Raw genomic sequence first — 23,734 nt, forward strand, 5'->3', positions numbered from 1 at the left:
GTGCACGTTGGAGATGGCTGGGTCACACTTCCTGCCACGCTGACCGGCCTGGGGCCCCAAACGCACCCTGGAGCACACGGGCAGCCTCTGTGGGTGGAGGTCAGGGCTGGGAGGGTGCCCAGTGCACAGGGTAGCACGTGGGGCTCACAACCTTGGTGGCCTGGGTCATTCCAGAACCAAACAGGATCCTTAGTCACAGGCAGCCCGTGTGGTTCTGAGCTGTCACTCAAGAGCACCAGGTCCCACCCCTTCACCCTCCCCAGCCTGCGGTCCGTTCACCCCTGGATCAAGTGCCCCCCAGTCTCTGCCACGTACACCCCCCAGAGCTGCCAAGACGAGCGTTCTTTCCAAAACACACCTCTCAGCCTCCCCACCGACGGCGCTCACTGAAGCGAGCATGGATTCTGGCTCTGCGATGCCCCGGGCCAGCAGCGCAGCGGCGGGGAGGTCCTGCCCAGGGTTGGGGCTCTGCCGTGAGTGGCCGCGGGGCACACTCCGGGGGAGCCTTGGGGGGTGTGAGGATCTGGGGGCGCCGACCGCAGCGCCGGGAAGGAAGAGCTCACGCCGGGCAGAGCGCAACCCGTTCACGTTTATAGAACAGCAGAGGCAGGTGGACAACACAGCAGCACTTCTAGGTCGGGGACCTGGCCGATCCGACCAGCACACAATCAGGAACATAACTGCACAGCGCTGGGGCCCCGCCCGTGCCTCAGTCCCACTCGTCGCCCTCGAGGTGGTCCTCGCGCGGCACCTCCAAGTCGTGGAAGTGGAAGTTGGCCATCATGTCCCGCAAGGCCAGCATCAGCCTGTTCAAGCCCTGGTCAAGGTGTGGACCCCCGGCCCCTCCGTCCTCTGGCCGCTCCCCCTGCGGCAAAGAGACTCATCTGAGCCGCGCCTGCCAGGACGAGCCCCCGCCCAGCCCCCCGCCCCGGGACCCGACACCCGGTCTCAGGCTGGCGGCCCCCACGTGCTGGGCTCCACGTACCTCCACGGTGTAGTTCGGCAACAAGGAGCGGAAGAAGAGGGCAATGGTGTTTCCATGGCTGACAGGGCTGAGCCTGGAAGGGGAGTCAGGACGGTCAGAAAGGCCCTGGCGGGGCCACGTGGGCAGCCCCCACGGCGGCTGGAGAGAGAGGGGGTGGGGGCGGCAGGGGGATGGCTCAGGCCCGAGGTGCAGGGGGTCCAGCATGGGGCTGGCCTTCGGAACGTGGCCAGTTGAGTGGAGAGTGGGGCCGCTGCAGCCAAGCCCCACTCGCTCTTGAGAAAAGCTGTTTCAAAGTGTCCTTCGCTCAGAGCTGAGGAGTGGAGAGAAGATTCTAGGGCATGCGTCGGGGGTGGGGGGGGCCCTCCTGGACTTTCCGGGCGCCTGGAGCCAGCACAGCACCCAGCCATCCTCAGTGTGACCACGCCCAGCACGTCAGCTTGGTGTTGAAGCCACAGACACTGATCATTAATAATTTTCATCTTAACCTGTTGAGAATTTAACTGGGGACTATATTTCCCCGTGAATGCGCACTCTTAACTTTTATAATTCAGCAGAGAATAAAAAGGACTTCATTCTACAAAGTACGTCCGCCTGAAGCCTGGAAACGAGAAAGTCTGTCTGTGACTCTCCCAGGTCGGTGACTCTGTGACCACGGGCTCTACGTGAAGTAAAGCAATTACTTAACGTAACGCTTTAAAGGCCGGAAGGAAAGGGGGAAGAAAGCATTCGTATGAGCCAATTCTGAAGGCAGCCTGCAGACTCGGCACCGCGGTGCCCGCCCCTGCTCTCCTGGCTGGGCCTCGGGGCCTTCTGCGTCCCGGCCTGACTGCCAGACACTCGTCCCTGGCGGGGCCTCCGCACAGGCTGAGGCTCCTGCTGGACACCAGCCGCCTTTCACATGTCAGGCTCACCCGCTGTTTCCTCGCAGATTCTTACTGCAGTTCTGATTTTACATGTGTTGCCGGATTCTACAACTGCTTCCTACCCTATCCCCACCACCTGCTCCCGAACCTGACAGAGGAATGGCCTTAGCTGGACAAATAAGTGAAAACACATGGCCTGCAACAGCTGATCCGTGACCCCAGATCACCATATTCTCTGAGGGCTGGACTCTGAGGCAGCAAGACCCCCCCGAGCCCCAGCACTGACCTCGGAGCCGTGTGGGCAAAGGAGCAGGGCAGGAAGTACCTCTCTGGTCTGACGTAGGAGTAGATGGTGTCCAAGGGAGGCAAAGGGTCATAGCCCAGCACAGACTGCGTGCTCACATCCTTCAGAAAGGCAGAGAGCAGAGGGGCGACTTTCAGCCGATTCCACTCTGCACCAGGCCTTTCTGCTGGGAGTGGGAACGGTCTGACGGAACGGCCCTTGTTTGCGAGGCTGCGTTCCCCGTACTAAAAGCCTGGGCGAGGGGGAGAAGGGCCCCTCCTCCAGCAGGACGCTCATCCGGCCCGCTCAGAGGACTGGGATGAGCCCAGGGACCGGCGCGGGCGTGGGAACCACAGGACCTCCGCTCACACGTGCTGTGACCGCCCTGCAAAATGTCAGGGCCTCACTCCCAGGTTGCCAGCTACTGGCCTCGGGGCTCCGAGTCACCAGGTCACCGCTCTGAGCCCCATAAGGTCACGGAAAGCTGCAGGCTCAGCTCTGCCTCTCAGAACGCGAGTGTCTGTGAGGGGAGGGGCCTCTGCCCGTGACCCCAACCCGGGGGCAGAGCTGCCGGCAGGAAGAAGCCCGAGTCCAGCCTGCTCCCTTACCGGAGGTAGGGCGGCAATGGCTTCCTTGATCTCCGACAGGACCACGTGGCGGTGGATGTTTCTGGGTGCACGCTGGTACAGCACCTTGCGCCTAGGGCCCAGGGAGACGAGGGGCAGTGGTGGAGGCGGCCACAGCCCTGCGCCGCCCGCAAGATGGGCCTGGTCCTGAGAGCAGTGCCCACACCCCGGCCCCAGGCTCACCTGTTCTCACACGCCTCCACGGCAGGGTCCCCGGCGTCCACCGCCTGCAGGACCTCGTGCACGTTCTCCTCCAGCCAGCTCATGGTGGCCGGCTCCTTCCAGAGGAAGTGGGACCTCCCGAGGTACAGGCTTACCAGCTGGCTCAGGGCGGGGGGCTGGCTGTGGGCAGTGGGGCCTGTGAGACCCCCACGGGCCCAGGCTCCACGCGCCCGCCGGTGCCTGTGGGCATCCAGGGCGTGCTGGCGACCTGGAGGGGAAAGAGGCTGCCCAGAGGGGGCTGCCGACAAGGGAAAGGGACCCCGAGGCAGGGCACACAGGCATTTGCTTCTGTGCAGCGTCCTTACTAAGAACAAGTTCCTCGATCAAAATCTAAACACGAGGAGAACGCAAACACCCGTGCGCACAGACACCGGAGAGCCCGCCCCGGTTTCCTGACCGGGCTTGAGGTGGCTGGCTCCCAAGTCCCACATTTTTCTTCACGTTTTATGAGAAATTTTAAAAGGCAGCAGGTGCCAATACAGGCGTCTGAACCACACTCACGGCTGCAAGGACGTTACAGCCCCAGTGCCCCCGCTGTGTCCAACAGGCCAGGCTGATGCCCACATGGCCAGGGCCCCAGAGCCCCTGCAGGGAGGACAGTCCCGCCACCCAGGCCCGCCCCCTGCCCAGGGCGCCCACCAGTCTGTACCTTATCTCGGCGTCAGGTCCGAAGAAGCGGTGTGCGGCCACGGTGGCGTCGGGGCGCACGCTGCAGTACTCGAGCAGAGGCATGAGCACTGCGGGGGAAGCAGGACCGTCACGCCCGCAAGGCCAGGGCTGAGGGGCAGGGGAGGCCGCTCTCCCACACCAGCCCAGGGGCCCCTGCCGCCACGGAGGGCTGTCCGTCCCGCTGCCCTGCGGCCCCACCTGCACCCGAGGGGACTCACGCAGGAGCCCTGAGCACGTGCACTGGATGCTCTCATCATAGAGAACCCCTGCCCCAACGCTCTCCCAGGGACGGGCTCCACTAAAAGCCACGGGCCTGACAGGGAGCTTCCTGGATGATGGAGGTAGACTCTGGGTTGGCGAGCAGGCCCTGCTGGCGGCCACAGCCCCCCGTGCAGGGCCTTAACACCCCGTCAGGGGCCTCGTCGGGAAGGGCCAACATGGCTCAGAGCCGGACACGCAGCCCCTGTGTGGATGGAGCCCAGCTGAGATGATAGGGAGGGGCTGGCTGAGGACGCTGTCTGCCGGGAGCCCCGAGCGACCAGGCGTCACCCCGGCTGCCCACAGGGAGGCTCACCACCAGGGATGAAGCCCGAGGGCCCAAGCTGCACGGCCCAGCCCCTGCGGAGCTGCACGCGGTCCTGACCCCAGCCCCACCAGGGCCTGAGAGGGCAGTGGGCTCCTCTCTCAGGTCACAGACCCTTTGAGAATGTCGCCCAGCACAGGGGCCGTGAGCCCTCTTCCCGTCCACACACCCACAACTTTAGGGGCCCATGTTAACCAGCAGGTCACCCGAGAGGACCCAGGACGAACCTAACTCTGAGCTCCTCACCCCAGTGAGAACTGGGACTCGAGGACGAGGACAGACACCCACTTTGCTGACTTGGCCCCTCCTGGCCCCGTTTTCTCTCACACCCAGCCCACCGCCAGAGAAAATGCGTCTACTTCAGGTGGTAAGTTTTACTTGAACTGTTAATATCTAAGGACACCCTAAAACCTCCAGGTGCTCTGACAGCAAAGTTAGCGCCTGAAGGCCCCGCTGGAAAATGCATCTTCCCAAGAGCTTGGGACAAGCGCTGGGACCCATCCGTGCCCGCGGGGGGCTGCGGGGACACACCCACCTCCAGGGAACATGATAAGCGCCTGCTGGATCAAGAGAGAGGCCTTCTCCCTCGCAGAGCTCGGCTCCTGGCCGGGGAGGTCTGCCTGCTGGCTCAGCAGGAAATACGCCAGCGGCACGGAGAAGGCAAAATTTGGGAGCTGGGACAGGTTCCGATGAGCCTACAAGGGGTTTGGGCGTCTCAAGGCGTGCAGACGGGAAAGGCAGAGCTCACGGGCGCCCGGATGCCCCTGGGTGAGCGGCCCCCCTTCTCCGGGCACAGAAGGCAGATAAAAGGACCTGGGGGTGTGCGGCCAGACCCAGGCCAGGTGGGCGGGAAGAGCGGACGCCCACCTTCCAACGGCTCAGCGTCAGGCAGGGGCCGGGGTCCTCTGGGGGGTGGGGCTGGCCCACCTCCACGTCTGCTCTTGCCTCCCTCCCCACGCCTACATCGCAGATGCACACGACACGATGCTCTGTCACGTGACAGCACGGTCTCTGGAGACTTCTGTAACCTCCGCCCAAACCCCCCCCCCCCCCCCCCCCCCCGTCCCCCAGACGTCCTGCTGCAGCCCCACCGTGGGCGGCGCCCAGCAGCTGCATTTCTGTGAACTCCAGGAACCTGTGTGAACTAGACCCCGCACTGGGGAATCCTCACCCAACCAGGCCACATGATCCAGAATTCAAAATAATTTACGTAGCTGTCTTTCAACTACACGCCAACACGTGCCGTGAAGAAATTCAAGCACAGAATAAATAAAAGGCTGTCCCCTCCTCGCCCCGCCCCCGCTAGACGTGTCCCCGAGACGGTGCCACCCAACGGGAGCACAGCGCCAGCCTTCATCTTACAGCAGCCAGATTAAGAAGAAAACCGGTGAAATGCACATTCCTACATCATCTATAACCCGCGTATCTAAAACAGCACCACCAGGATGCGAAATGCAGGTTATTAACGAGACAGCCGATGGCCTGCCTCCTGCCCGTCTCAGACCTCACGCGCACCAACGCGTCCAGGGGTCGAGCCGCGGTGGCCTCCCCCACCTCACGGCTCCCTCTGCACACCTGCGCTCACGTGCAAGCAGGCGGCAAGGCAGGCCCCCTGGGGTCTGCCCAGGACCCTCCCCTGGCGTCCCTGCCCGGCCTGGTGTGTGCTCACACCCACCTCCCACTCCTGGAAGAGGCGGATCAGGTACTCATAGCTCCGTGCCCTTAAGGCCAGGTGGTCGAGCAGCAGCAGCATGCACAGGGGGTCCTCGTCCGGCTCAAGGCTTCCGGAGGCAGCACGGCGAGCAGAGGGAGACAGAACCCACAGTGGGCGGGTGCGGACGCCCACAGGCCGTGGCCCGGGAGGGAGGGGCGCGGGCGGCAGCCCTACCTGAGGATGAGCTTGCAGTACTCCAGCGCCGTGCGTGGGCAGCCCCGCTTCTCCAGGAAGCTCATCTGCTTGTAGAGGGCCAGGTAGAAGCTCCTAGACCCAAGACAGTTCCTCGTCAATGAGAGCACGGCAGGCAGCAGAGCACGTCGCCTGGCGCCTCGTCCGGCACTGCGTCCACCCTCTGCCCGCGGGCTTCGCCGGCATTTCCCGTGTGGCCTAATCAGCGTGAACGTTCGCCAGGGTCCTGTCTGCAGAGAAGGTGACTCTGCTTGTTGTTTGCGGTCACATGTGTGTGCACGGGCAAAAAACCAAGCCTATTTGTTCGTGGAGATCTGCATCTTCTTGGGCATTTTTTTAAAAAACTATCCTTTAAGGGAAGAGAGTTAGAATCTGCTGCTGTATCGACCATCTAGATTTATCCTGGTGGACTGCCGTTTTGATCAATGGCTCCCTGCCCTGTTAATGCCTGGGAACGTTAGTATTTTATAGCATCGCAAAGAACTAAGAATTTCATTGGAGAGACAAAGCTCACACAACTAGAAGCAAGAGAGAAAATTCAGACCCCACACACCCTGCAGACAATCTGTGCAGTGGGGGTCACTGTGCCCTGGGGCCCACGACAGCCCCCAAGCCGGAGAACACATCCTACAAGGGACACGACCCAGGATGGCCGGAGACCACGGGGGGTGGGGGGGGTGGGGGCGCCCGGAGTGGAGAGCGTGCCCAGGCCCGCAAGGCCCTGAGGAGCAGGCGGTGGGTGAGAGGCTAGAGGCTGAGGTCAGCAGTGAGGCCGCGGTATCCGCTCAGGCCTGCGCTGCTGAGAACAGGGGCTTCGGGGCAAGAGAGTCTGCAGGAAGAGGGTCCCACGGGCGTGCGTGACAGGAACACGGTGGGGCTGTGTTCACGCTGCTGCCCGCAAGGCGTTCCCGAGGATCCCAAACGCGTGGGCTGCGGACTGAGTCCAAACACGCAAGGAAACACGACTACAGGTCCCATGGCGGTGAGGTGGCTGGCGAGGCTCCCTCCTAACGTGGACAAATTTAAACCCCAGGCCAGCCTGATCCGTCCACCCTCAGGTCCAGCCCTCCTGCATTTAAGCTTTAAACACAGCACGAAGCCCTGGGACCCCAGCGGGACCCCTCGTGGACAGTCCCGTGGCACCTGCCCCCCGTGCGCCCACCCTAGCACCCACATCACCTGTGACGCCTACGACACACTCGCGAGGGAAGATGGTGTGCGCCTGTGAACGCTGGGTGGCCGGCTCACCTGTTCTCGGGCCTGCGGTAGTCCAGCCGGCAGGTCCCGCTGGTGAGGCTGAACAAGGGGTGGAAGGCACACTCCATGCTGTACAGCGCGCGCTCTGCAGGTGACAGACACGGGGCGGCTGTCAGCCTCTGCGCGGTGGCTGCAAACCCGTCCTCTGTGGCTCCTGAGGAAAGCTCCAGAAGGGAGGTGGCCACGAGACTAGGAGTTGGAAAGTGACGGGCGAGGACGTGCCCACGGGGATCACGTCAACCACAGAGGTGTGACCTGGCCACGCCCGCTCCGGCCGGAGGAACCACATGCCTCCCCTGAAGCCCACGCACCCCCAGGGGCTGATCTTCAGGAGCCGAGGGTGGAAACAGGCCACGAGACGTGGACCATACATCCTCACAAAAGGAATGACGTCCTGACACACGGCTCACACAGGTGAACACTGAGAACATCACGGTAAATGACAGAAGCCAGATGGAGACGTGTGTCGTGATTCCATTTACAGGAAAGTCCGGAGACAGAGGGCGGACCGGCGGTTGCCAGGGGCTAGGGGAGGCGGGTTTCTTTCGCACATGGTGGAAGTGACCCAGAAGCAACACGGATGAGGCTGTACGAGTCTGCATATACTAAAACCCAAGGAACTGTAGGCTCTAAAGGGGCGAATTTCACGGTAGATGAATTTTATCTCAATAAAGCTGTTACTTAAAGAACATCCTGGCAAACCCACCACATCCCCAACAGCTGAGGTGGGGCCGCCCGCTAGGCCTTACCCACGAGGTCCCGCGCCATCTCCTGGTCCTCCTGGAAGCGGCAGGCGTCACTGAGTTGCAGGAGCGAGTCCACGTGATAGGGGCTGGTCTGCAGCAGGACCTGTGAGGCAGGAGGAAGCTGATGGGACGAGGCCCAGGAAGGCCCCGGCCCCACCTCCGGCAGCTCGGCTCGCGCCGCGCCTCCACGACCCCACAGGGTGCCCGCGCACCACCATGTTGTTGGGCTCCATGGACTCCACGGCGGCCAGGAACCTGTGCTGCGTCTGCTGGTACTCTTCACTGTGCTCAAAGGCGAAGGCTGAGCGGCCTTTCCTAGACTCTAGCAGCCGCATCGACAGACCTGGGGTGGTGGGGGGTGCCTGCGTCAGGATGCCCAGGGCGGACTGCCCGCAGCTTGGGCCACACCAGCAACACGCGCCTCTACACCTTTCCTGTGAAGACGTGCCTCCCCCCAGGAGCGTGGACGGAGCAGCGACATCCCAGGACAACAGGGAGGGGACACGCACAGCCCGCCTCCCCCACCCCATCCGGTCAGCCCCAGACACTGTCTGCTTAGAGCCATGATGCAGGCGGGCGTGCGACAGGGCGCAGGGGCCGCTGCCAGGCCTCGAGACGACAGGGACTGCTAAGCCACGACGTCCTCTCTCTGCTTCTTGCGCTGACTCTGGGTGGACGGGGTCCAGGGTCTTCTCAGGAGCCTGACAACTTCATCTCCCTTCGTCACCTTCAGGAGACCGGTCAGGGTCCCGGACGCCCCTGGCGACACCCTCCTAAAGGGGCAGCCCTACAGGACCCCGTGGCAATGAGCCCCTCTCTCTGCCTGTGCTCAGGGGCCGCTGCTGGGAACATGGGAGTGAAGGAGAAGGAGGGTGAGATGCCCACTAGGGCCATGGCTTCCCGTGTCCTCGCTGAGCACAGGGGGTCTCGCAGGGCATCCCAGGCCCCGGGGCCCCCTGATCCTGGATGCCACACAGCCAAGCCCCCCCGGCAGGGCATGACCCTGCACCCAAACCCTTCTGCACTGCTGCTGGTTTTCTTTAAATTACTAATTTAAATTATTAAACGAATGGTAATTTTCTTTAAATTATTAATTATTAAATCACTCTCCAGTTTGCAACAACATATAAAATGTCACCGTTTACAAACGAACTCGATTGCTTCCTATGGCGTAGGAGCCACAGCACAAAGGAAGAAGGTGGAGCAACGCGGACTGCACGTGGCCAGGAAAACACACGGCGGGTGGGGTCTGTGCCCAGACAGGGGGCTCCCCCCAGCCCCACGCAGGGCCCTCGGCCGCACACACGCACGCTGGCTCTGCACACGCAGAGGCGTGGCCCTGCAGCCCCGCGCCCTCACCTGGTTTGGTGTACCGGGGCCAGGCGCTCTTAGGGGTGGTCAGCCACGTACACTTGGGGTACACGCGCTGTCTCTGCCGCGGCCTGAGGAGAAACAGGGTACGGCTTTACCTCCGTGCTGCCGGACCCTTGCGGGCAAGGGCAGGACAAGGACAGAACGCAAACCGCCTTGACAACGGCCGTCACCCTGCCGGACGAGACGGCAGACTGCGATCCGATCAACCAAACCACCACGGAAGAGGGAAGAAAAACAGGAAACCCGTAGTCCAGCAAAACATTAGGAAAGGGAGAAAAGAAACAGAAGGTGAGAACCTAACGTGAAGACGACAAGGTGAGAGCGAGCCGGCGGTGACCCGCGGACACAAATGAGCTGCCTTCCCATGGACAATGCGGCTGCGCGGGGCAGAGGGCCCTTCTCATCTGCCCTCTCAGGAGGCCCCACCCCGACAAGCAACGGAGATGGGGCATCAGCAGCAAACACCCACACACTTCTGGAAGAAAGCCAGCCAGACACAGGAGCACGAGCGGGCAGCGGGGCCGGCCCAGCTCCCTCCCCCAGGCTCGGTGCCGCGGCTCTCTCATTCGGGGGTCTCTGCTGCAGGTGCGAGCCCCTCCCCACAGCCGTGGTCACACCGAGGGCTTTCTGCTCTATCACTGATGCTTTATTTCTTGAGCTGAGTAGTGGCCAAGTGGACCCATGTATATTACACTGTATACCTTTTTTGATAATATGAACTATTTCATTAAGAAAAAAATTGAGTAAAAATCTGGATTGTGTTAGGAATGGGATGAAATAAAAGTAAAAAACTGCAGGAGAAAAAACAACTCTTCAAGAAAACCATGGTCAAAATCTGAAGGAAACTAAAATGTGGGATGATTCTGGGTAATTGGTAATTGTGAAAAAAAGGAGAGTTAACTGGATGCTCAGAACTGTCCTGTCTGGAATCCCAGGGATGGTCCAGCCCTGCAGTGAGCCGTCCATGCAGAAGAGGCTGCCACTGGGAGGTGGGGCACCAACGGGGGAGCAGACACCAGTGGCAGAGGAGGTCCAGATGGGAGGACCCGGCAGAGAGCAGCACACACGGCACCTGGAGATCCCGAGGGGACGAGGAGGGACCACGGCTTCTCAAGGTAGCCCATGCACAGGACTTCATTGTTTAAGGAAGGAAACATGATAAATAACAACTATAGTAACACTGCGAAAAACAGTAAGTGCAGTTACGATGAACTAACTACTAGTAATAAGTGTAATATGCACAGAAATAAGACCAGGCGAACATGTATAGACAGACCAGGCAGATGCGAAGGAAGCGAGGGCGGGTTGGGGTGCAAGGTCCAGCCCAGGGCAATACAGGTAAAAAAGGGGAACATTTTGAGTTAAAGTGTTTTTCATTAATATTCCAAAGAAGAAGACAAAGCCAGAGACCCTTGTGTCCCGAGCAAATTTACAGCAAACATAAAAGCAAGTCACACAGCAAATGCAGTGAGAGGCACAAGGGCAGGGTGGGCGAGTGGCACGGAGACTCCCCAGCCTCACTCAAAGCCAGACAAATAGAAGCCAGGGGCTTCCCCGGCGGCCCAGCGGTTAAGGCCCTGCACTTCCACCGCAGGGGGCATGGGCCCAACCCCTGGCTGAGGGGCCAAGATCCCTCATGCCGCCCGGCACGGCCCAAACAACACAACAACGGAAGTCAAACACGTGGAGACTATACAACAGTGTAAAACAACTACACCCCAATTCAAAAAAGACCAAAAACACAAACACATGGAGACTATTCTTCGTCTTCACATTATGACAGACTTGAAAGCCTCCTACACCTGCCAAGGATCCGAGGAGGAAGCAGCACGCAGACGGGGGGCAGCGGGTGACACCCCTCCCGGGCACCCTCACGCTAAGAGCCAGCAGGCACTGCAGCCAAGTGCACCCCGACACCTGTGCCCAGGGCGCCTGCTCCCCCCATGCTGCTGGCGCTGCTGCTGCTGGCACAGCAGTGCAGGGTAAATGGTGCTCAGGACCCAGCCTGCAAACCAGGCGTGTGAGAGATAGAAGAACCCTACGGCCCCAGGAAACAAGACATGTGCACGGGGCCCAGGAGGCGCAGCAAACAGCCTTGAAGGGTTATCTGTGGGAGGCAAGGGTGGCGGCTCGGAACTGCTTGAATAAGCAGCTCTTTTTCATAAGCCTCTGCCGAGGGAAAGCTCCACAGTCGGGGCTGGGCCCTGCGAGGGAGCAGCCCAGGCAGAAGAGCCCCCTTCCCACGGGAGGTCTGGGATCCCCATGCCCCGGACGCTCCCGCGGCGCTGATTGCACGGCACCAGCCACCAGAACTCACGTGCACGAAGGTCAAACTTATCGCAAAACCCAAACCCCACATCGGTATTGCTCTCAACTGAAAAGCAAAAATGAATCTGGCTAAGATTTCAAGGCCAGAAGCTCAAACTTCAGAATCTTTGTAAAACTAGGACTCGCGGGGGAGAGCAGGCGGTGCGTGATGGAGCCCGACACCCACAGACAAGGCCACGTGACTTCTCCTCGACTCCCCTTCGGGTCCCGTGGGCTTCCTTTCTCACTGTGGCTGTAAACACCCTCCCTTCCCTTCCCTCAGCTGAGAACACAGCAGTGTTGGTCTTACCTCTGCTCCCCCAGGACGGCTCGGGCACCAAAATACCTTTTCAGTTCCGTGTCTGGATTCAAGTGTCTAGAGAATTGAAAATTTTACAGAGAAAAATGAAATTGAGTGTGTTAACAACGATCCTGAGAATGTCAGAAAGTCACATAAGGACCCAGCATGGAGAGCGGCTCTCCAGCAGGCCTGATTTCTCTGCAACCACACGGCCCGTGGCCAAGACCGGCCACCACTCGCCAGGCCGAGTCAGAGCAGCGTGAGCCCGGGCACGAGATCGAGGGGTCTTCACTGCCTTAGGAAGGAAGGTGGCTGATTTTGAATGCTGGCAACAGTCTGCGGTAGGGACAGGGTTTCATTAAGCACCTACAGGAACAGGAGGTGGAAAATTCACCCCCGAATGGCAGCTTTAATGCAGCTCAAGAAAGAACGTTCCCAGACACGCAGAGCTAGAGAAAGGTCCTGGAAGGTCAGGGCTGCCCCGTCCCCTCCCCTCTGTCCCCGAAGACGAGCGCTCCTCACTCGGCGAAGCCACACCTGTGCTCCACGTACAGGACATGCTTCTTGGCACTCAGTGGGGGCGGGCCTGGGCGGCTGGAGCCGCTGGCATCCTCAATCCTCTCCAGGATGCGGTCGATGTCCTCCAGCCCATTCTCCTGCAAGTCCCCAAATGACATGTTCACTACCACACTGACTTACTGACTTTATAAGTAACCATCAATAGCAAGATTTACTCTTACAAAGAACAAGTATTATATTGTGTTTCCTTCCTGAAAGACAGTCCAATCTGAACACCCTGTACTGCACGTACATTTAGAAAAAAGAAGAGATGCTTCGTAAGAGGAACAGTCAGAATCACAGACCAGGAAGGGACTCTGCCAACGGAAGAGCATCATTTCAGACGTTTGCTAGAAAATGGAAAGCACGGAGATGGGCTCTAACCCTCAAGGATCAAAGGGAACAAATTTGGTAACTTCCCCTGACCTCTGAATGAGTCAAATAAAATATCAAGAAAAAACGAAATGTTTTCAACACCACCTCAAGAAACATTCCGAAAAGAACACAGAGAGCAAATCCACCAGCCACACATACCGAGCTTTCTCCTGCAGCGTTTTTCTTATTTTTCTGTTTCCTTTTCTTCTTGCGGAGTTTGCCACTTGTATTAGACTGACAAAAGAAGCTCATTTCGGTCAACGGAAAGACACAATGACATCTTAAATCCAAGAACTAGAGCAGCCAGCTGCAGAGGGACAGCCAGCTGCAGGAAGACAGAGCAACAGGCCCACCGCCCTGCCGTCCACCTTCTGAATGTCCTATGAACACATCCACTTCTCTCCAGCAGCTGACACCTCCCACTGGTCTCCCTGACTCTGGCTGGCCCCCACCTTTCTGAGGTCTCCCTGACCACTCACGGGGTCTGGACCCTCCGCCCACCTGCCCTCCGCTCTCACCCGTCACCGTGTCAACCACTCTCTGCCACACTCAGCCGGCCTGGAGCCCAGGGCTCCGCACCGCAGGCCGCCACACCTGCAGTCCCCCCACCTCAAGACCGCTCGTGCCTTCCCCCGGCCACCACCTTCCATCAGTGTGAAGGTCCTCGAGGAAGCCCCCCGGCACCCCAAGACCAGTCGAGGGCCCAGCTGCACCAGAGGTCCCTGGGGGGCACAGACTGGCTCGCAGTGAGCACTTGCTGGGTGAGTGACAAAGAGCCTCCTACAGGGACCCCCTTCCTCACCGTGCTGCTCAGGAGCCACACCCAACCCTGACCTGGCCTATGTGTCTCTTCAAGGGCACCCACCAAGGGCCCTGGTCCACCCGGCCCGAGCTGCAGACACACAGTCGCAAAGAACACACCCAACCTGGGCAGAAGGGCACTCTCCCAAAACAGAGGGGGCAGGCCTCGTGCCAGGGAGACGTGTCTAGGGGACCCGGACTGTGGCCCCTCGCCAGCCGCCCCCAGTCTTGAGGACTCCAAGCCAATCTGATAAGGGCTCCCAAGGAAGTCTGGGGGCAGCCGGGCAATTCACAAAATGGCCCTCAGAGAATGCCAACGGGGTGTGTAGGGGGAGCTGCACCTGCTCGGGGGGAACCGCCGCGTCCGTCACGTCGCCATCCTTCTTGGACTCTGAGTGTCCACGCTGGGCCCTCCTTTTGTTCCCCGATGCTGCGGCGTCAATGAGCAGACAGTCGGTCCTGTCCCCGTTCACCCCGGGCACCTCCTCGAGGTCCTCGATGTTTATCTGGAAACACAGACGGGGGAGCAAGGGCATTACGGGTGCGTCCTAGTCACAAATGAAAAGGTGACTCTCAGATGCACGCGTGTTGCAGGGAAAGGTGGGCGGGCACCTTCCAGGTCGCTGAGGTTGTAGAGGGAGGACCACAGATGTCCAGTAGCCCAGTGGCCACGACGCTCCCCTCTCAGCAGCGCGGGGCCAGGGCCACTTCAGTCATGGTCCCAGAGAACACTGGGGCGCTGTGTGGCTACGGGATCTGTCCTCAGGGTGACATGATGAGGAATCCCACACGGGACAACTTCTCCCCCTACCAAGCACCACCCCAGAGTAAACACACACGCTCAGCTAATGCCTCACTCTTCCCTCCTCCCACCTGGACTCCGGCCAGCTGTTCTACACCAGCAGACAGGACCAGTGCCTGGGGGAAGACAAGGCCCAGGAGATACTCAGTAACAAGAATGGTAACGCATCCATCAGGGGAGCCTTAGACAGTGGTGAACAGGGATGAACCACGCTCGTGTGCACACGCAGGCCTCAGGAACACGATGCAGAAAGGAAGGTCCCAGGAGACTCACACCCTCGCTCTGGAGGAGACGGGGCAGGGACAAGTCACGGGACAAGTTCTGGCCCTTCTGCTAGTAAATGAATCAGCAAACAAAGGAGGCGACACGCAGTACCAACACCACGCTTCACGGGCCAGATCAGAGGGATGCAACCTGGTTCACCGAGGTCCAAAAATAAATTTTAAAAACTACATAAAAGATTCAGAACATCCGAAAAATATAAAGCTAAAAAAATAAAAATAAAATCCACTCTAAACCCCAGAACCCTGAGATGATTTCCAAACAAAACTGGGGGGCTTCCCTAGTGGCGCAGTGGTTGCGAGTCCGCCTGCCAATGCAGGGGACACGGGTTCGTGCCCCGGTCCGGGAAGATCCCACATGCTGCGGAGCGGCTGGGCCCGTGAGCCATGGCCGCTGAGCCTGCGCGTCCGGAGCCTGTGCTCCGCAACGGGAGAGGCCACAACAGTGAGAGGCCCGCGTACCGCAAAACAAACAAACAAACAAAAAACTGGGGCGAAGTCCTCAGCGACTGGCCAATGCCTGTCCCCGCGGGGCCCGGGGCTCTGACGTTAGTCTCAAGGGAAGGGACGCATGCACGTCTGTGCTCCCTGGTTTCGCATCTTCACCAGCGGAGGTTCCCACGCGGCAAGGATGAAGCTCAGGGCTGTGTGACGCCTGCTTGTCTAGCAAATTCACAGATCTTTTTCTGTAACGACAGCACCACGCAGACCGCGATGGGGACAGCACCGTGAGGCCAGGCCCCGCCGTGGACCTCGGTGCGAAGGGAGGAGCTGCAGTGAGGGCCCCGCGGACGGCTCTTTTCCACAGCAGGGGTCCCGGAGGAACAGCCCCACGCTTTGTCCAGCATTCAGCACTGGTGGCGCCTCCCAGGGAAGCCCGGGACTGCTTTACTTTTATTAAGTCATGCTCACATCCTTAAAAAAAAAATTCTCATTTTTGAGCCCCCTGTGGAAGCTTGAGGTGTTTCCAGAAATCCCAGTTTATAAGGAGCTCCACGCCAAGGTCAACTTCAACGGACAGCAAAACTCTGACTCTTGCACGCAGGATCCTGCGGAGCTTTGGCAAGAGCTCTGGGAAGAAGCACGATTCGCTGCCACCCACGCTGCTACCCAAGCTGTCCAGCGTCCTGACGTCGATCTGACTTGCAATCCAGGAGCTGCCATGGTCATCAGTTTTGAGGTCCCAACGGGTCCCTATTTCCAGAGGGTCGTGTCTGCTGCCTGTGTGCTCTCTGGAATCCCCAGGACAAGGCACCATGAACACTTCGGTGAGGACGGGGGGAGGGGCTGGATCTCTGTTGGGGGGTAGGAAGCTTTTTCTTTAAAAAACAAAACCAAACTGTGGTACAATTGACAACTCTTGAAATGAATGTACAGGGCAAGTTTTGGCAGAGCTGTGTAACCTATACTCTTATCAAGAGACAAAACTCTCCTGTTATGCCAGAAATACAGGCCTCATTCCACCCCCAGCTAAGCCTCCTGCCGATGCTGGCGAACCCTAGGGTTTTCACCACTGTGACTTTGCCTGTCCCAGGACGCCGTGCCCGCACGGTCAGTGTCTTCTGGAGTGTACGGCTTCTGAGGCTTGTCCCGCTCTTGTATTAGGCGTTAGCTCCTGGTTCCTGGTGACCAGTATTCCTTTGCATGGATTCTACCACATAAAGTTTATCCACTGGGAGTCTTTTGTTTCCGTTTTGGGGTTACTGTGGATTAAGCTGCTGTGAAGATTTGTGAAGTCTTCTGGGTAAGTGTTCACAAGTGGTTGCTGGGGTGTGAGGCGTCAGGTTTATGCTGAATTGCCAGGCCTGTTTCCAACGGTCGGACAATTTCATCCCCCGCCAAAGCTGCTGGCCCCAGCAGCCTTGAGCTGCTCTCATTTTGGCCATACTGGTGGGTGCACAGGGGTACTGTATTACGATTTTTTTATAATTTTTTAAAATAAATTTACTTATTTATCATTTTGGCCCCGTACACCTTAGTATCGAGCCCAAGACTCCGAGCAGGCTTCCGGAACTCCTTCTCTCCAGCACCCTCCCCCTTAACTCCAGCCACTTCTACACACCCCACATCTGACCTGCTCCCTGGCTCAGCATGAGCTCCACGATCTGCTGGGCCAGCCTCCCTGTGCTCATCTCTGGAGAGTGTCTCCAGTCAGAAAGCCAGCACAGGGGGCTAGGGGACCTCGGACCTGCAGTGCTTGTGGTCTAATGTCTGCAAACAGTTCACTCATGCATTTTGCTAGTTTGATAGTTATTCAGGGCAAGAAGGCGGCTCGAGTACCAGTTATTCTGCCACGGCTAGAAGCTGAAATCTTACTTTTGTTTCCATTCATCCACTGCTTGGTTTACTGAGAGATTGTTTTTGGCTCTGTAAAAATAAGCCTTTCGGGGACTTCCCTGGCGGCCCAGTGGTTATGACGCGGCACTTTCACTGCTGGGCCCGGGGTTTGATCCCTGGTCGGGGAACTAAGATCCCACAAGTCACACGGTGCGGCCGAAAAAGACAAAACAAAACGAAAAACATCTTTCGTTTTAGGGCCCCTAAGAGTGCTACTGGAAAAAAAAAGTTATTTTTCCTATTAAAAGAGGGAAAACATTAAAACTTTACATTACTGAGGAAGTTCTTCTCTGGCGTGCAGTCGGGGATGACAAAGCCTCATCTTTCTACCATCTTTCAGTAGGTAGAAACTGCCATGGATGAGGCCACCTCTGCTAAAGCTTTTCTCACAGACTTGAGGACAAAAGAAGTGATGTGACGTGAAGCTAACCTGAAGAATCTTAGAACATTATTGTAATCCACGACCAAATGTGCCCTTGAGCAGTGAAAAAATCTACAGGGGTTCCAATACCACCTGTTACCAAATGCGTTTGTGAATGTGAATCCAGGGTCTGGCTGCTGCTGCCAGCAGAACTGGGCATCAAACATGAAGATGACCCATGTCTGCGAGTCGACGGTCACCAAACAACGTCCAGTTCTTATTCCAGTCAAACAAGAGCAACCTCATCAATGACGCTTTTACTTCGGAACAAGTTTGCTTTTATTTAATTACACAATTTAGATTTCTTCCAATCTAGATTTATTTCAGAGACTGGCCACTATATTGTACATGAAAACAGAGAGACATAAACATGTAATCTTCAGAGAAGAACAATCTTCCTCGCTAAAACTTTTCAATGATATAGAATAAATCCTGATAGTTTTTAAAAGCTTATGTGGTTTTCTATCAGATTGTCAAAGTGGTCCCTGACCCCAAAACACTAATAAATTCTATTTTACAACACCATTTTTAACAGTTGCACAGTACGTTATGCTGCAAAACTCAAACTATACCCTTAAAACAGGTGCATTTATTACATATAAATTATATTTCAATAAAACCGATTTTCAAAAACCAGTCTGGATGAGGTAGGAAAGATGATTTCTAATCTAAGGCCAAGGAAACTCACCCAAGAGCCAGCAAAGAGGACAGTCCCAGCCATTAAGTCACAGAAGGGTGTCTTCCCACTCCCCAGGGGGAGAGGGGTGTACCAGCCCCTAGAAACGCCTCTAATCCACTTAGAGTCACACGTTTCTATTGAAGTTCTTGGCTGTCAACACGATGTAATATCAACATTTGCTGAGTACTGTGCGCCTGGCATGGGCTAAGGGCTGTACACGTTAGTTCACTGACTCTTCGTGACAACCCCATGAGGTAAGTAACATCATCCCCAGGAAACAGGGGAGCCGACGTGTATGCTAGGAACCCTGTCCAAGTTCTCACAGGTAAGAAGAGGCGGAGCTGGGATGCAAAGCCCGTGTGCAGACGCTCACTCACACTCTGTCCTCAGAGGAAACACTGACTCATGCCGCGACCTCTCCGCACACCTACGAGAACAGACACTGTTCCGGGGGTGGGGATACGCGAGGGAACAACAAAGTCTCTGTTCTCACACAGCTGATACTCTCCGGCAGTGGGGGCCAAGCAGCACGAGATAAAAAGAACACGTCGGTAACTTGTAGGGTTTGTTCTGTGATAACTTCCAGAGAAAAAGGAGAAAGATCAGAAGAACGGGGAGAGGGGCTGTAACTTTAAATCGCTGGGGAGGGTAAGCAAGACTCAGAAGGTGACATCTGAGCGAAGCCTGAGCGGGGGAAGCAACACAGGAACATGGGGTGTTCCGGGTAGAGGGGACAGCGGGGAGACCTGCGTTCCAGGCCTGTGGCTGGAGCAGAGCGGGCAAGATCGGGGAGACATGAGGCGGGCGATCCGGGCCCTGGGGGGCTGTGAGAAAGGAGGGCTGAGAGCAGATGTGGGCCTAACAGGATCCTTGTGGCTGCTGCACCCAGACAGGCTGCAGAGGCCAAGAGGACGAGCGGGACAGGGTCAGAAGTATCCAGGCAGAGGCAACGGCCACACCGCAGGTGCTACACCTGCAGCCGCCCACGACTTCACCAGGGTTTGCATGTGGTGTGTGAGAGAAAAAGGTCAGGGGTATATTCCAGGCTGCTGGCCTTGGCAAGAGGAAGAGTGGAGCTGCCCTCGACAGACAGGAAAGGCTGGAGGAGGCAGAGAGGGCAGTTAAAGTCTGGACACACTGAGCCTGAGATGTCTGCGAGACACCTAAAGGAGATGATGTAAAGATGGCGTTTGAATCCACAGACTACGATGGAGGTCTGTGCAACACCAGGGTCCTGCCGGAGAGCAGAAGAGGATACGCACAGCACAGCACTCAGCAGGGGCAGCTGTTGGGTCCCTCTGACCTGACCGATACCACAGGGAGTCCAGAAAAGCACCTTTTCTCTCTATTCACACACAGAAGCACCTGCTTTTTTTTTTTTTTTTCATCTATCCCCTCACCCTGGCCCACTGTCCATCTATCCTCCTTTCTTCTTCAAAAGGAACGCTAACTTTGCTTCAGAGACAAACACCTGGGCATGGTTAAGAGTACAATTTTAGGGACTTCCTCAGCGGCGCAGTGGTTAAGAACCCGCCTGCCAATGCAGGGGACACGGGTTTGAGCTCTGGTCTGGGAAGATCCCACGTGCCGCAGAGCAACTAAGCCCGTGCACCACAACTACTGAGCCTGTGCTCTAGAGCCCGTGAGCCACAACTACTGAGCCTGTGTGCCACAACTACTGAAGCCCACGTGCCTAGAGCCCATGCTCCGCAATGAGAGAAGCCACCACGATGAGAAGCCCATGCACTGCAATGAAAAGTAGCCCCCGCTCGCTGCAACTAGAGAAAGCCCGCGCACAGCTACAAAGACCCAACGCAGCCAAAAATAAATACGTAAATAAATTTACTAAAAAAAAAAAAAAAGAGCCCAGAACCTGGATTTCACTGTGGGTGTCACTTACTACCTCATTTGTACAATGGGGACAACATGACCTTCCCAGACCATAAGACACATGACATCGCAGCAGGGCCTGGAACGTGTGAACGTTTTCCAAATGAGTTACCATTGTTTAAGACTGAGAAAAAAAGAAGACTAAACCTGGAGGATGTCAGAATAAGGAGAAAGTACACTTGACAGACGGTCAAGGAAAACAGCCAACTTCAGCACAAACCCATTTCAGCCTGTTAACAAGTGGGATGGAAAGAAGCCTTGAGGGTTTTGAAAGAAGTCAAAAAATGACTGGAGGGCTTCCCTGGTGGCGCAGTGGTTGAGAGTCCGCCTGCCGATGTGGGGGACGCGGGTTCGTGCCCCGGTCCGGGAAGATCCCACATGCCGCGGTGCGGCTGGGCCCGTGAGCCATGGCAGCTGAGCCTGCGCGTCCGGAGCCTGTGATCCGCAACGAGAGAGGCCACAACAGTGAGAGGCCTGCGTACTGGAAAAAAAAAAAAAAAAAAAAGACTGGAAAACCTAGGGATAAATGATGTGATGGGAGCACTGGGGAAAAACCGCCCATGTGTGGAGAGCCGTGGAAGCTGGGTGGGGGCCCGTGAAGGTTACTTGTACTGCTCTATTTTTGCATGTGTTTGAAATTTTCCATAATAAAAAATTAAAAACAAAGAAATGGCAAGAAACAAGGGAGCGGGGAGGCTCTGAAGAGGTGGCGGGATAGTCTGGAGAATTTGAAGACGGACTTGGTCCCGCTTCCAGCAGAAACTACAGGGTGAGGCTGCCTCTTACCTTGGAGGAACGTGGACAATCTCTAAACCAAGCTACCAGACTGGCAGCCCACACGCCCCAGTCTTAGGATGGGCCCCTAACCTGCCAACTTCCTGTGAAGTTGGGAGCGGTTGCCAGACTAACAGACCTTACAGACGGCAGCTGGTGTTCTCCACGATCTTCACACCTACTGGTACTCCTCCAATCACTCGGCAACCGCGGTCGCGCCCTAGTGTGCGCCGGGCGCACGGTGCTGGGGACACACGGTGCGCAAAGCAGACACGCTACCTGCCGCTCGGGGCGGTCAAGGGAGCGAGAACGAGCACGTGCAAAATTACAGACTGAGGCCAGCGCTACGGAGACGGGGGTGTGGGGGGGGTTGGCGTTATTTCTCTGTGCCAGACACCTGCTACGGGGACGCAGCGATGGGCAAGAGCGAGGCACCGAGTCCTGGGTTGTGAGGAGCAACCGAGATCGTTTGCGAAGGCCCTGCGACGGCACCGCGAGGGAGACACTTAACCCTGAAATGAGGGTTGGCGACCCCAGACCCTGGGAGCGAAGCCTCGCCCACTGAGCTGAGGCCCCGCCCACAGACGGCAGGCCCCGCCCACCCAGCTGCAGCCAGGACCCCACTTACCCCGCCCCCGGACGTATGGCCCCGCCCCCCACCGCAGCCCAAAGCCAACGTAGCCACGCCCCCGGCCTCAGGCCACCGCCCACTCCTTTCGCCCCGCCCCCACTGCAGCCCAGACCCCAGTCGCCCCGCCCCGTGACGTCACGGACCCTCCTCGCATGCCGCCCCCACCCCGGGCCCCCACCCCGGGCCCCCACCCCGGGCCCCCACCCCGGGCCCCCACCCCGGGCAGCCCGACGCCTCACCAACTCGAACCGGTTGTTGACTCGGACGCCCTCCTTCCCTGGGCCCCGGGGGCGCCGGCCACCGGGCCCCCGCTTTGGGCCTTCTTCTTCCACATCATCGTCATCGTGGAGGACAAACTGCAGGGCGCCGGGCCCAAGGGGCTCCTGGCCGCGCTGTTCCCCCCTCAGCCTCCGGAGGGCCCGGCGCGACATAGGACCCAACAGCCGCTGACGTCTAGAGACTGGCAGAAGGAAGAGCGGAAAAGAGAGCCGACAGCGCGCCTGCGCACTTAAGGCGCGGTGGCGCGAGTCTGGCGTGTCGCGTCTGCGCGCTGCGGCCTTCCGGAACTTCCTCTCTGTCTGCGGTGGCATCAAAGAAGGCGCAGGGACTTCCGTGCGAGTTCTCGCGCGATTTGGGCGGTGTCTTCGGGTTTTCTGGAGGCGCGCCAGCGAGACACGTTTGGAAGGCGCGGGGCTCCGAGCCTCCAGTAGCGAGTGCGGGCCGGCGGGGCGGGGACGGGGGCGGGGCGGGGGCGGGGCGGGGGCGGGGCCAGGCGGCAGCTGGGGGCGGGTCGCGGAGGGGTGCGCCCAGCCGCTGCAGGCCGCCTCCAGGGGCTGCCGGCGAGGCAGTTCTGTCCTCATCAAAAGTAGGCGCGTCCAAGCCGAGGAGCTTCCCAAAGCTGCGGATCTCGACCCCCCTCCCACGGCAGGCTGAAACCGACCCTTAGGGTACGCCCTGGGCGTTTGCTTTTTGTCATTAGTGCGTCCCAGGTGATTTTCCTGTACATCTAGGTGTGGGAATCCGTGGTCTAAGGTGGAGGCTCGCCACCGTTACCGTGTGTCGTCATCTCCTGGGGGGATTTTTACAGTGAAGGTCGAGGACTCATCCCTAGAAATTCCAATGTGGGGTCTAGCATTGACATTTTTAAAAAAAGGTCTTCAGGAGTTTAGAGTGTACAGGCAGATTGAGAACCCCTGCTAGGGCAGGATGGTCTGGTGTGGGGAAGGGGCCCTCCCACCCAGACGGAGGAGGGTCGCGGACGACCCTCACTGTGGCGCCAAGCCCTGTCCTGAGTTCTTACCTGGCCGTGGAAGGTAGACGTCCTCACCTTTATAGGTAAAGAAACTGGGACTCAGAGAGTAAGGAAATGGCCCAGGTAGAATGTGGGTCTGCCTTTGTGTCTGTGGTTCCAGAGCTGAGATGAGGAAGGCTGCTGGCACAGCCCCAGAAGGGAATCAGGTGTGTGTGCCAGTGCTCGCACTGCTGGCCTGGCAGCCATACTGGTCACCGGGATCTTGAACTGCTTCACGCTGGCTGGCACGTGGCTGCTGCCTCACACACACACACACACACACACACACACACACACACACACACACACACACAATCCAGCCACTAAGCCTCACGCTCAGCACATACAGGATCTCCAGGGCACCATCCTCCTAAAAACTCTGATTGTTCAGGGATCAGGCTAGTTGTTAAATAGATTCTGTGTCACTGCTGTTCCAAGGTGTGACCAGCTTATGTAGGCTTATCTCCTCACCTGTGGATGGAAACGAGGAGAGTGTCACCAGGAGCTGCTTCCTGCCCTGCCGTCTGTTAAGTTGGCAGCCGGGGGGTTGTGAGGGGTGCCTTCCTTGAACAGGCAGCTCTGAACATGAGCCTTTCCCTGGGCTCCCGAAGGCCTGTTCCTCAGCGAGAAGCTTGGTTGTAAACAGTTCTAGAGCGGGCGACCTCCACCTGTCAGGATCTAAATTAGGTGAGTGGAGGCAGGGCTGGGTTCCCTGGGCCAGCACTACAGCTTTCTGCGCCTGGGGTCGGCGGGAGGTGAGCCCCAGCAGCCA

At 58.1% G+C, this 23,734-nt stretch overlaps 1 protein-coding gene across 1 annotated transcript; it reads right to left on the bottom strand.

Annotated features, from left to right (window-relative positions):
* Window positions 1-569: 569 nt before the first annotated feature.
* Window positions 570-22,153, bottom strand: TCF25 (TCF25 ribosome quality control complex subunit). Its single transcript, XM_082862278.1, has 18 exons — window positions 21,911-22,153; window positions 14,198-14,362; window positions 13,215-13,289; window positions 12,660-12,778; window positions 12,132-12,197; window positions 9,500-9,582; window positions 8,353-8,483; window positions 8,144-8,243; window positions 7,386-7,479; window positions 6,120-6,212; window positions 5,907-6,012; window positions 4,767-4,926; window positions 3,629-3,716; window positions 2,941-3,099; window positions 2,740-2,830; window positions 2,174-2,253; window positions 986-1,058; window positions 570-865 (listed from the first exon to the last, which is right to left on the bottom strand). Exons 1-18 carry the CDS (start codon window positions 22,100-22,102, stop codon window positions 710-712), a joined length of 2,031 nt encoding a protein of 676 aa, XP_082718404.1. The 5' UTR covers window positions 22,103-22,153; the 3' UTR covers window positions 570-709.
* Window positions 22,154-23,734: the final 1,581 nt, after the last annotated feature.

The sequence above is a fragment of the Leucopleurus acutus genome (assembly GCF_964270905.1).
Source record: "Leucopleurus acutus genome assembly, chromosome: 20".
NCBI classification, from domain to species: domain Eukaryota; kingdom Metazoa; phylum Chordata; class Mammalia; order Artiodactyla; family Delphinidae; genus Leucopleurus; species Leucopleurus acutus.

Excerpts from the sequence above, each read along its gene's own strand:
- TCF25 (XM_082862278.1), bottom strand. The coding sequence starts at position 22,102 with ATGTCGCGCCGGGCCCTCCGGAGGCTGAGGGGGGAACAGCGCGGCCAG. Across the intron at positions 12,198-12,659 it reads GTCCTGTACGTGGAGCACAG|ACACTTGAATCCAGACACGG; the intron begins GTGTGGCTTCGC and ends TCAATTCTCTAG. Across the intron at positions 6,213-7,385 it reads TACCGCAGGCCCGAGAACAG|GAGCTTCTACCTGGCCCTCT; the intron begins GTGAGCCGGCCA and ends TCTTGGGTCTAG.